The 13,215-nt window shown below is 55.8% G+C and overlaps 1 protein-coding gene across 3 annotated transcripts in view; it reads left to right on the top strand.

The window, feature by feature from the left end:
* GCK (glucokinase) overlaps positions 1-12,057 on the top strand; it is a 36,711-nt gene extending 24,654 nt beyond the window's left edge. For 2 of the 3 annotated variants that reach the window (XM_074940233.1, XM_074940234.1), the window contains exons 7-10: positions 5,225-5,408; positions 8,111-8,266; positions 10,179-10,412; positions 11,406-12,057. In XM_074940233.1, coding sequence (XP_074796334.1) covers positions 5,225-5,408; positions 8,111-8,266; positions 10,179-10,412; positions 11,406-11,550 — 719 coding nt within the window. In that variant the 3' untranslated portion in view covers positions 11,551-12,057. The remainder of the gene's footprint in view (positions 1-5,224; positions 5,409-8,110; positions 8,267-10,178; positions 10,413-11,405) is intronic. The other variant, XM_074940236.1, reaches the window with a different exon arrangement.
* The last annotated feature ends 1,158 nt before the right edge of the window (positions 12,058-13,215 follow it).

Genomic DNA, 13,215 nt, shown 5'->3' with positions numbered 1-13,215 from the left:
CTCCAATTTATCAACATTCTTCTTGAATTGTGGTCACCAGAACTAGACACCAGGAGCGGTCACACCAGTGCCAGATACAGGAATCAATATGGATTGGCCAGTGCTGCCATGTCACTGCTTCCAGGTGGGATTTCCTGCACTCTTACCTGTGACCTAGTGGGGGACTTGCTTATAGACCTGTAGGCAGTATTTTCTCATGTGGACAAGGATTCGGTTTCTATCGTTTCTTTTCCTCAAAGGTCAACACTATGGTACAGTGATCTGGAGGAGCAGTAAGTGGTAGCTATGCCCTCTAGCGTCTGGCTTGTCAGACTGGCTCAAGTATGTAGAGAACCGCGTGAATCATCTGTACCCAAGAACTTATTTGACAAATGTTGCCTCTTTCTGCTGGAGATCTTGTCGACTGACTGCCACTTTCTGAGTTCATTTGCCAGCAGAATGTGTTGCTGATCTTTTTGCGGTCGTTTAGTCAGTGAGTTCACCCTCGTCCGAGATATTTAAATTCAAGCGGTGTGGCTTAGTTGTGATAGATCAGGTAAGTTACGCAGTCTGGTTTCCGCTCATTGTTAGAGGAGGGTGCAGGCACTTGGAAGATGACGATTTGTGTGCTTGAATTTAACACTTGGTTTCCAAGAATATTCATGCGAGCAGCTTGCTATCTAACATGCTTATCGGGCCCGCAGCACTGTGGTATGTGAGCACCTCGCAATCGTTAATGTGTGTATCCTCACGGCAGCCCCCTGCCGCCAGGAAGTACTGTAATCCCACCGTGCAGACGAGGAGCTGAGCACGGAGAGGCTGGGGCCACACTGAGTTCAAACATTTGTGCCAACGAAACTCAGTTACTTGAAAGTTTGTGGGATGTGAACGCTAAAGGATGAAAGGCGCCATCATAAACCCGAGCCAGATATGCTTTATATGTGTGCCGTTTGCCCAGCTCTTGCCCTGACTCCTAATGCAGAGATTCTCCCTCAGTGCTCTGGGGCCTGTGCTTCGGGGAAGACCCCAGTTCTGCCTCTGCTTATGCACTGGTGGTAGCAGGTAGTGTAGGGATAGCCCCGTAGGCAGAGCTAGCCCCTCCAGACCCGCCCAGCTTGTTCCTGTATCAGACTGGTTGGTTCCCTGCTGCCAGCGTTCTTCGTACTGCAGGAGGCTTGAACACTCTGATGGAGAAAGAGGTGGTTCGGGACTATTTAGAAAAGCTGGACGTGCACAAGTCCATGGGGCCGGACGCGTTGCATTCGAGAGTGCTAAAGGAATTGGCGGCTGTGATTGCAGAGCCATTGGCCATTATCTTTGAAAACTCGTGGCGAACGGGGGAAGTCCCGGATGACTGGAAAAAGGCTAATGTAGTGCCCATCTTTAAAAAAGGGAAGGAGGAGGATCCTGGGAACTACAGGTCAGTCAGCCTCACCTCAGTCCCCGGAAAAATCATGGAGCAGGTCCTCAAAGAATCAATCCTGAAGCACTTACATGAGAGGAAAGTGATCAGGAACAGTCAGCATGGATTCACCAAGGGAAGGTCATGCCTGACTAATCTAATCGCCTTCTATGATGAGATTACTGATTCTGTGGATGAAGGGAAAGCAGTGGATGTATTGTTTCTTGACTTTAGCAAAGCTTTTGACACGGTCTCCCACAGTATTCTTGTCAGCAAGTTAAAGAAATATGGGCTGGATGAATGGACTATAAGGTAGGTAGAAAGTTGGCTAGATTGTCGGGCTCAACAGGTAGTGATCAATGGCTCCATGTCTAGTTGGCAGCCGGTGTCAAGTGGAGTGCCCCAGGGGTCGGTCGTGGGGCCGGTTTTGTTCAATATCTTCATAAATGATCTGGAGGATGGTGTGGATTGCACTCTCAGCAAATTTGCGGATGATACTAAACTAGGAGGAGTGGTAGATACGCTGGAGGGCAGGGATAGGATACAGAGGGACCTAGACAAATTGGAGGATTGGGCCAAAAGAAATCTGATGAGGTTCAATAAGGATAAGTGCAGGATCCTGCACTTAGGACAGAAGAACCCAATGCACCGCTACAGGCTAGGGACCGAATGGCTCGGCAGCAGTACTGTGGAAAAGGACCTAGGGGTAACAGTGGACAGGAAGCTGGATATGAGTCAGCAGTGTGCCCTTGTTGCCAAGAAGGCCAATGGCATTTTGGGATGTATAAGTAGGGGCATAGGGAGCAGATCGAGGGACGTGATCGTTCCCCTCTATTCGACATTGGTGAGGCCTCATCTGGAGTACTGTGTCCAGTTTTGGGCCCCACGCTAAAAGAAGGATGTGGATAAATTGGAGAGAGTCCAGCGAAGGGCAACAAAAATGATTAGGGGGCTGGAGCACATGACTTATGAGGAGAAGCTGAGGGAACTGGGATTGTTTAGTCTGCAGAAGAGAAGAATGAGGGGGGATTTGATAGCTGCTTTCAACTACCTGAGAGGTGGTTCCAGAGAGGATGGTTCTAGACTATTCTCAGTGGTAGAAGAGGACAGGACAAGGAATAATGGTCTCAAGTTGTAGTGGGGGAGGTTTAGGTTGGATATTAGGAAAAACTTTTTCACTAGGAGGGTGGTGAAACACTGGAATGCGTTACCTAGGGAGGTGGTGGAATCTCCTTCCTTAGAGGTTTTTAAGGTCAAGCTTGACAAAGCCCTGGCTGGGATGATTTAATTGGGGATTGGTCCTGCTTTGAGCAGGGGGTTGGACTAGATGACCTCATGAGGTCCCTTCCAACCCTGATATTCTATGATTCTATGATTCTAACCCGCTGCGGTGCCCCTTGGAGGGAGTACGGCTGCCGGGGGCATGGGCCGGCCACGGCAGCTCAGTGAGGGGAGCCCTCCCACTGCAGGCCTGGGGCACTTGGCTGACCCTGGGAATGCCCCAGGGAGGCTGGGGCTGCAGGAGGCAGCAGGAGCCTGGGGCAGCCGCTGCCCCCCGCCCCACATCGACATGGAGGAGAAGGGCAAGAAGCCTGTAATAATGTCCCCTTTCAAATGAGACTCACTGCAAGGTGAAAAGGGTCGGGATAAAAAGGCCCAGGAAAAGATACAGAAAGAGAACTTCATACAGTAGTGCTGTCCCGGTCCCATCGAGGTGAGCCAGACACGATGCTGGGCTTAGTCCATCTGCCCACAATATCAAGCCAGTGTGGAGGGATGGAGAAGATACCGTATGTGGGTCCCCATCCACGACACCACATTAGACCTGACGAAGAGCACTGTGTACGCTCGAAAGCTTGTCTCTGTCTCTTCCACCAACAGAAGTTGGTCCAATAAAAGACACTGTCTCACCCCCCCTTGTCTCTCTCAAGCACTAGTAGGCGTTTTCCATTGCTGGTCAAGCCAGTTTGGTCAACTCAGCAGCTCATACTTCTGTCACTGTCCCTTAGTGACTCTTAAGTCCACTGACAGGTGACCAACTTGAGCCGTCTTCTTTCTCCTGCCTGACAGATCCCTAATTTAATTGAGAAGCACTTAAATCCAAAATATTCCGACAGAAATCATTATCCCACGGAGCAGAGTTGCCAGCTCTCATGATTGTGTCACGCGTCTTGTGGTACTTAATGTTTTTTTCTCAAAGCCCCAGTTCCTGGAGTCACGGGATTAGAATGAGAATCTGCACTTTTGTTGTTGTTTTTTTAAAATACATTTTTAGCTTTCCTGGTTGCAGAGAAAAGCATCAGAGTGTGACCCGGGTAAACTCGAAAGGCTCAGAACCCAGAAGACAAGGAAAACGAACCCAAACTTACTATTTTTTAAAGATCTCGTGATTTCTAAGCCAAACTCATGATTTTTGGAGGCCTGACTCCTGAGTTTTGAGCTGGGAATATATGCAGGAGTATTAAATTATGAAAGAGCAGCTCCATGTTCGTCACTTACCAATGCAACCGGAAGAAGTGCACAAGGACGAACAGACTGCCCAACCCGAGGGCCCGGATTCCAGGGGACACACCAGTAACCACTCAGCCCTGCAGGGCCACCATTACAGAGAGCAGAGTCCGAGAAAAAGATCACCGTGGTCCCTTGACTTTCACTTTCAAGGCCCTGCCCACCCTGCTTCTCTGGGTCACCACTGAGCTGTTGACCACCATGGTCCCAGCCTCCGTCACCCACTTGTTAAATTTGCAAACGAGCCTCTGTGCGTTTCCTCCCCTGCTGTCCCTCACGCTCCCCGTAAACATCCCCAAAGCTACCTCATTATCCCCCTTCAAACCGCTCCTTAAAACTCTCCTTTGCCTGCAAAAAACATACCGGCCAGGCAGCTGCTGTGCTGAGACCCCTGCTGATCAATACTGTCCCACTGTTTCCTTGTACTCCCCCCGTCTGCCTGTACCCGTTTGTTCTCTCTCAGGGCAGGGACAGTCTTTTGTTGTGTTTGGGCGCAGCACCTCGCACCAGGGAAGCCTGGTCCATGACGGGGGCTCGTAGGCGCTATGGTCAGACAAGTAATAATACCAGAGACACCCCAGATCCCGGTTGCTCCAGGAGAAAAAGGTGACACCGTGATCCCTCAAGGAGCGATAACCAACTGACCAGTGGGGCAGATCCTCAGCTGGGCTTAATTGGCAGAGATCTACTGATCGCCCCCGGCTGTGGATCTGACCCAGGGCTTGGAGAGTTCTGCATCGGCCAGGCTATTTCAGAGCTGGGTCGCTGAGAGTGGGTGAAAGGAGAAGTATGGACCTTGCAGGGCTTTCGCCTTCTTCCACAGCGTGGGGCATGGGTGGTCTGCTGGCATCATCTGGGCATGTCTCACCTAATCCATTCCCTGCCCTGGCAGGGGCCTCAGCCGTTGATGGCACCTCAGTCTCTCCTGTTCTCTGTCTGTGGCTGCAACACTTCAGCCTCCTGAGGACCGAAACCCTTTAGCCTAACTGGCGTCATTGGGCTCAGCTATGGGTATCGGGTGAAATATAATGGCCTGTGCCATGCAGGAGCTCAGACTAGCGCTCCCTTCTGGCTTTAAACGCTATGAAACAGGCTGTAAGGATGGGGCGTGAAATTGTATCGTGGGCACATGGACAGTACAGCCTGTGTTAAACCCGTGCCCCTGCCCCTTGTAAACCAGATGCCCGCACAGACTCAAAGTCAGCTGACTGCTCGGGCAGTGAGTAAAGCGCAGGGCCTTCTCTGCCGAACAGCCCGCATCGCCAGCTGTCACAGGGCGCTTTGCCTGGGACTCGCCGTCGTGGGACTAATCCCCGGCTTGGTGTCCCCTGCCAGGTACCGGCTGCAACGCTTGCTACATGGAGGAGATGGAGAATGTGGAGCTGGTGGAGGGGGACGAGGGCCGGATGTGCGTGAACACCGAGTGGGGGGCCTTCGGTGCCTCGGGGGAGCTGGACGAGTTCCTCCTGGAGTACGATCGCGTGGTGGACGAGACCTCACTTAACCCCGGGCACCAGCTGTAAGGGACACGACAGATAAAATTATTGCTTTCCCTGGGCCTCACTTCCTCCCTGCTGTCGCCCAGGCCGCAGAGCCGGACTCTGCCGGCCAGGGCTCCTAATTCAGCGGAGGGTGGGCGCAGTTCATCTCCAACGTGGTTTGCTCAGCTCTGGTTCTGAGAGTGCAGCTTTAAATTCCCTGGCAGGCAAGTCGGCCCTTGGTGACAGTGTGGGCCTAGGGGCCAAGAAGTGGGTCTGTGGGGCTCTCCCCGAATGGCCCTCTCTCGGAGGTCCCAGTGTGGGTGCTGCCAGGCGCGCTCACCTGGTCACTGAGGTGCAGTAGCAGGGGAGCAGGAGGCTGATATGCTGGAGGTGTTTGAAATGTGCAGAGCCCAGCAAAGAGGAAAAATGGATGTTTTCCTGCAGCTCAGAAAATACCCTCACTAACTGAACAATCAGTCTCGGCGGTGTTAAAACCGGTGAGAGCAATTTCCGCTCGCCGGCCCGACCTCCAGCTCACTCTCTCTCTCACACATACCCTCAAGTGTGTCTAAACACATACTCGCAGACCCACAGACACACCTCAAATATACCAGCATGTGCAAACACCCACCCACCCACCCACCCACGCACACGCTCTCAAATGGACACACACCCATAACTGCACCCATGTCCGCTTACCCACCCACGCGTCTCCCTTCAGAAACACAAATGTGCACATACGCCTCACACACACCTCCATGCACAGCCATCCACTCCCAGCCATGTGCACACTCACCCCAGGACACAGATACCTTTACACACACACCCCTGCACTCTACACTCACACACACCTGTGTACACCCCCTGTACACAACCATCCACTCCCAGCCATGTGCACACTCAGTACACTCACCCCAGGACACAGATACCTTTACACACACACACCCCCGCAATCTACACTCACACACCTGGATACACACAAATACACTCCCCTATACACACACTAAAACACCAACACACACACCGAGAGCAGTCTGCATTCCCGCACCCTGGTGCCCTCACAAACACACTTCCGAATCCACACACCAATACACAAACACACCCAGAGCAATCTACGCTCACGCCCCCAGATGCCCACAAACACACTCCCGTATCCACACACCAATACACAGAGCAATCGACACTCACACCCCGACACCCTGACAAATACACGTTTCTCTCTTGTGCTTTTCCTCACTTCTCTCCTTTCCCTTCCCCTTCACTCTCTCGGGCTGTCCCCAGCCCAGCGTCCCACTCACCTTGAACGGACAGAGGAGGTCCCCCAGGTTCCAGCTTTGCTTCCCCGGGGCGTCTTCCATCCCTTCGGTTCTACAGTGCCCTGCCGGTGGTGGGAAAGGGCACCCACCACTTGGCGTTAAGAGCTGAAGAGCACAAAACCTACCAAGGCCTGAAATAAAAGTGCCAGGGCAGGGCTGGGGAATTAGCTGACAGCTGCTGCCCGAGGGGCGTGGCCATCTGAATAAGCGATCAATTGCATATCCATTTGAGTTAAGCATCTCCTTAGCTGCAGGATCAGAGTGGGCCCAATCCTAGCCCATGCTATGGGGCAAAGGGGCTGTAAAGACATTTGCAGAGGATGAATCGCTGGCTCTATGCCCCCTCGCTTGGCCCCCCTGAGCTCAGCGGGTACAATGGATGGATGGAGGAGGGTGTGACTGGAGGATGCTACACTCCAGGGCTCCCCTGCGGTGTAATGGTCCCTCGGGGCCCAATACAAGCCGGCACAAGTTAGAGCAGTCCGGAGGTGGCTCTGAGTTGAGGTGGGGAGTGAGCTGGGCCCCCAGCAGAGCCAGGGATCATGGGGGCTCAAAGCCACCTTCTCCCCCGCCCCAGGGCATTGGGTGAGGCTCTAACACAGCGGAGATTTTGAGCCAGTCAGCGTATTTGGTATGTAACTGTCCTGTTCTCCTTCACCTATCACACTACTGAGGGGGCGATGGAAACCCTGGCCCAGGTTCTCCGGCGGGGCCCAGGTGGTTGGCGTCTGGTTCCAGTTCCCTCTGCACGGCCTGCCCGTAACTCCCCCACCCCCCGCAGGCCCCGGAACCGGCCGTTGCATTTGCTGGGCACTGCAGGCAGCAGGAATTGCTCACATCTGCGTGGCCAGAGTGAGAGCTGCATCCTGCCAAGGCCAGCGGCACACGCCTGGGATGGCCCTGCTGCGGTGCGGCAGTTAGGGGAGCAAGCCCCTGGCCTCCAGGATTGAATCTCCCTCCTGCACGGGCTCTTGGCCGCATGGACCACATGGTACATGGCAGCCCTTGAGGACTGCAACACCCACCAGGCAGGGTTCCCTGAGCCAGTGGGGACGGGAACTCTGCATTCTTGCACTAGAGCCTAGGGGTATTTTTTAAGGATACTTGGCTTTGGCTCTGCTCACTTCCAGCCGAGGCGTTTCTCTCCTGCTTGAGCGTCTGCACAAGGCCCGTCCCCACGGACGCTGGGAGTAGGGACATGTCCCCTTGGCAGAACCCAAGGGGAGGAGAAGCCGAGCAGGGCCTCTGCCCTCTCAGGAGGAAGGGGCAAGCCAACGGCAGCCTTGCTCAGCCGGGGTTGTGTCGAGACAGGTCTCCAGGCCTAGGATACCCTCCGTTGCAGGAGAGCAGGGTCCGACCGAGAGCGGGCGGAGGGTCTGTGTCCTCGTGGCCCTGACCGATGGTGCTCTTCTGTTCCCACCCAGCTACGAGAAGATGATCGGAGGCAAGTACATAGGAGAGATCGTGCGGCTGGTGCTGCTGAAACTGGTCAATGAAAATCTGCTCTTCCACGGGGAGGCGTCCGAGAAACTGAAAACCAGAGGCAGTTTCGAAACCCGCTTCGTCTCACAGATTGAAAGGTACAGGGTGGCCTCCCCAACCACCCAATGCTCAGCCAGCCCCACCCACTGCAACTCAGGGGCTCCTAAAACCGTCCCCCGCTCTCCCATCCCCTGCCCCAGCTGTAATCCCATCCTACAGCCCCAGAGCACAGCTGGACTCCCGCGGCCCCCAGCGGCCACTGAGCTGCAATATGTATGACTAGAGAGAGCAACAACCATTCCCCACTGGGCTCCGAGCTGATGTGGAAGGGGTGTATGTCAGCTCCCCCTCTGACAGGGACTCGCACACAGCTGCGGCAGGTACCTCACACCTTGCAGTGTACTGGCTTGAGCACTGCACTGGGGCTCAGGAGACTTGGGTTCTATCCCCGGCTTTGCTGGGTGACTTTGGGCAAGTCACTTGCCCGTTCTGTGCCTCAGTTTCCCCATCTGTAATGACACTGCCCTCCTTTGAGCAATTTGGCTGAAAAAATTGCTGGGGATTGTTAGTACTTGAAATGAGGAATCAGCCCCAAGGTTGCGGGAGCCAGAGGAATGGTTCCACTCAGTGAATGCTCTTTAATAAGGGTGCTCACAACTGCCACACAGCTGTGCCAGTGTCACTTAGAACAGGGGGCGGCCTAGCTCACTTTTCCTTGCATGCTATTTGTGGCTGTTTTTCTCTGCACCTGGCCTCTTGAGCCCAGCTTCTCGGGCCTGGCCCAACTGTCCTCCCTTTGCAGCTCTAAGATCACGGGACTTAGAGCAGCTCTAAGGCTAATCCTCTAAAATGCACCAAGTTAGACCTGGTAGTCTACGGCGCAAGGGGCCTTTCTGGCAGCTGGGGATTTCTGATCATCTAGTCTGATCTCTGGCGGAACTCAGGCCAGAGAACCTCAACCAGAGATTCCTGTGTCTAGCCCAGAACTCCTCTCTTAGCTACAGTGGGTCTCTGAGAAAGACTGAAAGACTCCGAGCAATGGAGAACCCGCCACGCCCCTCGGTAAATTCTTCCAGTGGTTAACTACCCTAAACAAATGCACCTTAGTTTTAATCTGAATTTGCCTAGCTTCATTTTCCCACCGTTGGATCTCCTTCTGCTGTTTACGGCAAGATTAAAGAGCCATCTAGAATCAGAGATCTCTATCAGGTGGTGACCAAGTCACCTCTGAGCCTTCTCTGGGATAAACCAAACAAAGGGAGCTTCGTAAGTCTCACACTGTGTGGTAGGTTTTCCAGACCTCAGATCATTCCTGTGGGCCTTACCAACACGGAGCCGTGCAGGCTCCCGGAAGCATGGGCTGTGTTTGTAGGGATGGGGAGAGACACCTGCTCGCAGACCTTCGAGACCAGACATCATCTGGTGGGAGGGGCTGGAGGCACCTGGAGGAGATTGGGAAGGAGGCTGGAATCTCTCAGGCATTGGTAAAGCGGGTTTACAGGCGGTACCGTAGAGCTGAGAGTGAGGTAGGAACATAGGCACTGCCAAGCTGGCTCAGCCCAAGGGCCCTCTCGCCCAGTCTCCTGTACCTCACATTGGCCAGCACCATCTGTTACAGGGGCTGGGTGGAAAAAGAAGCCCCCCAAGAGGGCAGTTCCGGGGTAGCCGGAGCCCTGCCCCCATGTCTGTGTTGCACCCTATCTCAGGTAACTGCACTCAGCTGTCCTGCTGCTCTCTTCCCAGGAGTATGAGCAGTCTGAAATGCAGCCACTTCTGGTGAGGAGCTGCACTGCAAACCAGCAGAACGCTTTCCAGAGGGGTAAACGCGTGTCCTCTCCTGAGTCAGCAAAGCCAACTTCCATCCAGCTACCGACCAGGCCTTAGGAGCCTGCTAGCTGTCTGCACCCATCCGCTGGCTTTGTCCAGCTGCCCCAGCAGCGCCGGGCCTGCCCCCCACATTCGGCACGCCCTAGCGTCCGGAGCCTGACATGCTTTCGCTCTCTGTCCCAGCGACGCCGATGACCGGAAACAGACCTACAACATCCTGACGTCCTTCGAGCTGCTGCCCTCGCTCACGGACTGCGACATCGTGCGGATGGCGTGCGAGAGCGTCTCCACGCGGGCGGCGCAGATGTGCTCGGCGGGGCTGGCCGGCGTGATCAACCGCATGCGGGAAAGCAGGAGCGAGGAGCGGCTGAAGATCACCGTGGGAGTCGATGGCTCGGTCTATAAGCTCCACCCCAGGTGAGGTCGCACGCAGGGAAGTGCCCGGGCAGCCGCCTCCCCAGCCCCGTCACGGCCTCCCTGGAAAGCTGCATCAGACGGAATGATTGACAGATAGGAGCGTGTGGGTGGCCTGTCTCTGCGGGGCCACTAGGGAGCGCTCGCCCTTATCCGGGCAATGGCTGCACTGTGAGTGCCTGAGCAATGAGCGGCTGCGAGAGACAGCGCTGAGGGCTGGCCCTGGGGAAGCTGGCTTCCAGTCCGGCTCTCTGGCCAGCTTTACAGGTGCTGGTGGGGGTTGGACTTCAGCTTCCTGGCCCATAGAAGGGCCACCGAGATCTGGGACCTCTAGATGGTGGGGGGAGATGGAGGGGAGGGGGGAGTGGAGAAGGGAGTAAACTGGGAAGCTTAAAAGAGCAGCATCTGAAAAAGGAACAGACTGGAAAGGAGCTGGAATGCCTTGAGAGGGCACGGCCGGGGGGATCCATCAGCTGGCAGACAGTCCTCAGCAAGCCAGCGGGCCGGGCAGGGGTCAGCCCGAGGACTGTCTTTTCTTCGCTGCCTTTCCAGGAGCACTTTGGCTCTGACCTGCGCTAAGACCTGCCACCACAGTCTCTGAGCCCGTTATTAGCACTGAAAAGCCTTCAGAGCCTGCGGGTCTCGTGGGGCGGGTTAGCAAACTGTAGAGTTGTGCCAGGCTACAGCCCGGAGGTCTAAACTGCCTTAGATCGGACGCGCCGCGGGGCAGCACCCCGCACAACGGAACCTCACCCCTGTGGGCACCATCAGAGCCTGAATCGATCTTTAGATGACCCCCATCACCATATTTATGCTCGCTGCCCCCTTGGGCAGTGTTGTGCCCATTGTACAGATGGGGGCACTGAGGCACAGAGAGGCTAAGTAAGTTGCTCGTGGTCACACAGGAAGTTGGGCAGGGCAGGGAGATGTGGCAGCAGTCTCTCCGTACGCTCAGCGGACCGTTCTGCCTGACCCCGCCGCCTCCTCTCTCCCCAGCTTCAAAGACCAGTTCCACGCGACCGTCAGACAGCTGACGCCTGGCTGCGACATCACCTTCCTCCAGTCGGAGGAGGGCAGCGGCAGGGGGGCCGCCCTGATCTCGGCGGTAGCGTGCAAAATGGCCTGCCTGATTGGCCAGTGAGCGGGGCCATTGGCCAAAGGACCACGGAAGGAGCAGCCGCGGCTGGGATGTGGCTCCGTGCCGAGTTCTTTAGAGCGCGCGCGCCCAGGAGCGGAAACAACAAGTGAAGGGGTGGGGCAGTCCCTGACCCCGCCCACCTGCCTCCCACCTGTCCTAGCCGCCGCGCTAGCCATGCCAGCTGCGCTCTGTCCCCTTGCTGTTCCTCAACTCTCTTTGCTGCTGCCAGGCCGGGCTCTCGGTCTACGCAATAAATAGGTTCCCGAGGAGGTCTCCTCCTAGGATTGGTTTGCGGGGGGGAGGGGAGTCCTCTGACCCTTCTCTTCTGATTGGCTCAGGAATTAAAACGAGACGGGGGCGTCAAAACGGCTTCCAATCAGCACAAACGGCGGTCGAGGGTTGTGTTTCTCTCAGCCAATCAGGTGCGTGGATGTCGGGGCGTGTCAGGAGCCAGCGACTGCCCTGATTGGTGGCAGGCTGGCGTGTGCTTGGGGGGGGAGGGCTGGCGAGACGACAGGCGGGAGGAGGAGGCTGGATAGAGAGTGGCCTCTCCTGGCCGCTGCTGGGCCTGCTGAGCCCAGGCTGGGATGGAGCTGGCGGGAATCTCACGCAGGAGAGCAGCTGGGAGGGTTTCACGCCCCCTCCTGCCCTTTCCTGTCCCTCCAGATCTAGCTGCGAACAGGGCCAAAAGCTTTGCCTCTGATCTACCCCCTTCTCTGGCCGTCCCATCCAGGGGCTGCTTCTCGCCGTGGTGCAGCCCGGGTTCCTTTAGGGATAGCAATAGATCCTCTCTCTTCTGGTTGTGCCCAAAGGCCGGCGGCCCCATGGCACTGGCTGCTGTACGAACACCAATGAAGAGATGTTCCTTGCGGCGGAGGGACCTCCTGGCATCCCTGCCCCTGTTGCTCTGGGAGAGCTCCCCAGCCCACCCCTTTCCATCCGGAAATCCAGCTCCAGGGCTCGCCTTCCTCCTCCCAAGCACACCGAGTCCTTGGCCTCCCCGGGGTGCACCTCCTGCTCACAAGGAGGGGGCTGCCAGGGAGTAAATCCTGCCCTGTGCTGTCTGGCTGTCCTCGGGCTGGTTTCACAGGGGCGTTTGAAATATTCCGGTACCCCTCCCGCCCTCTCAGGCTAACGTTGATTAGGCTATACCTCTCCTTAGTGCTGCTGTTCGTGAGCCAGACACATCGCCACACCCGCTCCCCCGCACACACAGGGTGTGTGTTCCCGCACAGCGTGCACACCCACGTGTACAAAGCCCACCGGGTGCACGCCTTCACCCGCTCACCGTCCCACGGGACGTGCGTCGCCTTGCAGCTCGTCAGATAAGCATCATGCCTGGGTGCACCGTGGCCATACGTACTCACGCACCTCTGATACCCCCACACATGGGTGCGTGTACCGTCCTTGTGTACCCAGTCCGTCCGCAGTACACCTCACTGGACATACAGGGCTTCCATTCATTTTTTTCTGTACATCGGAATAAAATCATTCTGATGCTCTGGACGTGACTGTTTAGTAGCGATGAAATTCACCCCCACAGCATATTAGACTTTATCCTGTGTTTGATGTTAAAATAAATCCCCACCCACCCCTAGCAATGGCATCCTGACATGGAGGTGGGGAGGGGGGCATGTACTCCTGGGTTAAAGTCCCCCTCACTCAATC

The sequence above is a fragment of the Natator depressus genome, chromosome 26 (genome assembly GCF_965152275.1).
Source record: "Natator depressus isolate rNatDep1 chromosome 26, rNatDep2.hap1, whole genome shotgun sequence".
Lineage (NCBI taxonomy): Eukaryota > Metazoa > Chordata > Testudines > Cheloniidae > Natator > Natator depressus.
Note: the sequence above shows the minus strand (reverse complement) of the source record. Positions and strands in the feature narration are given on the sequence as shown.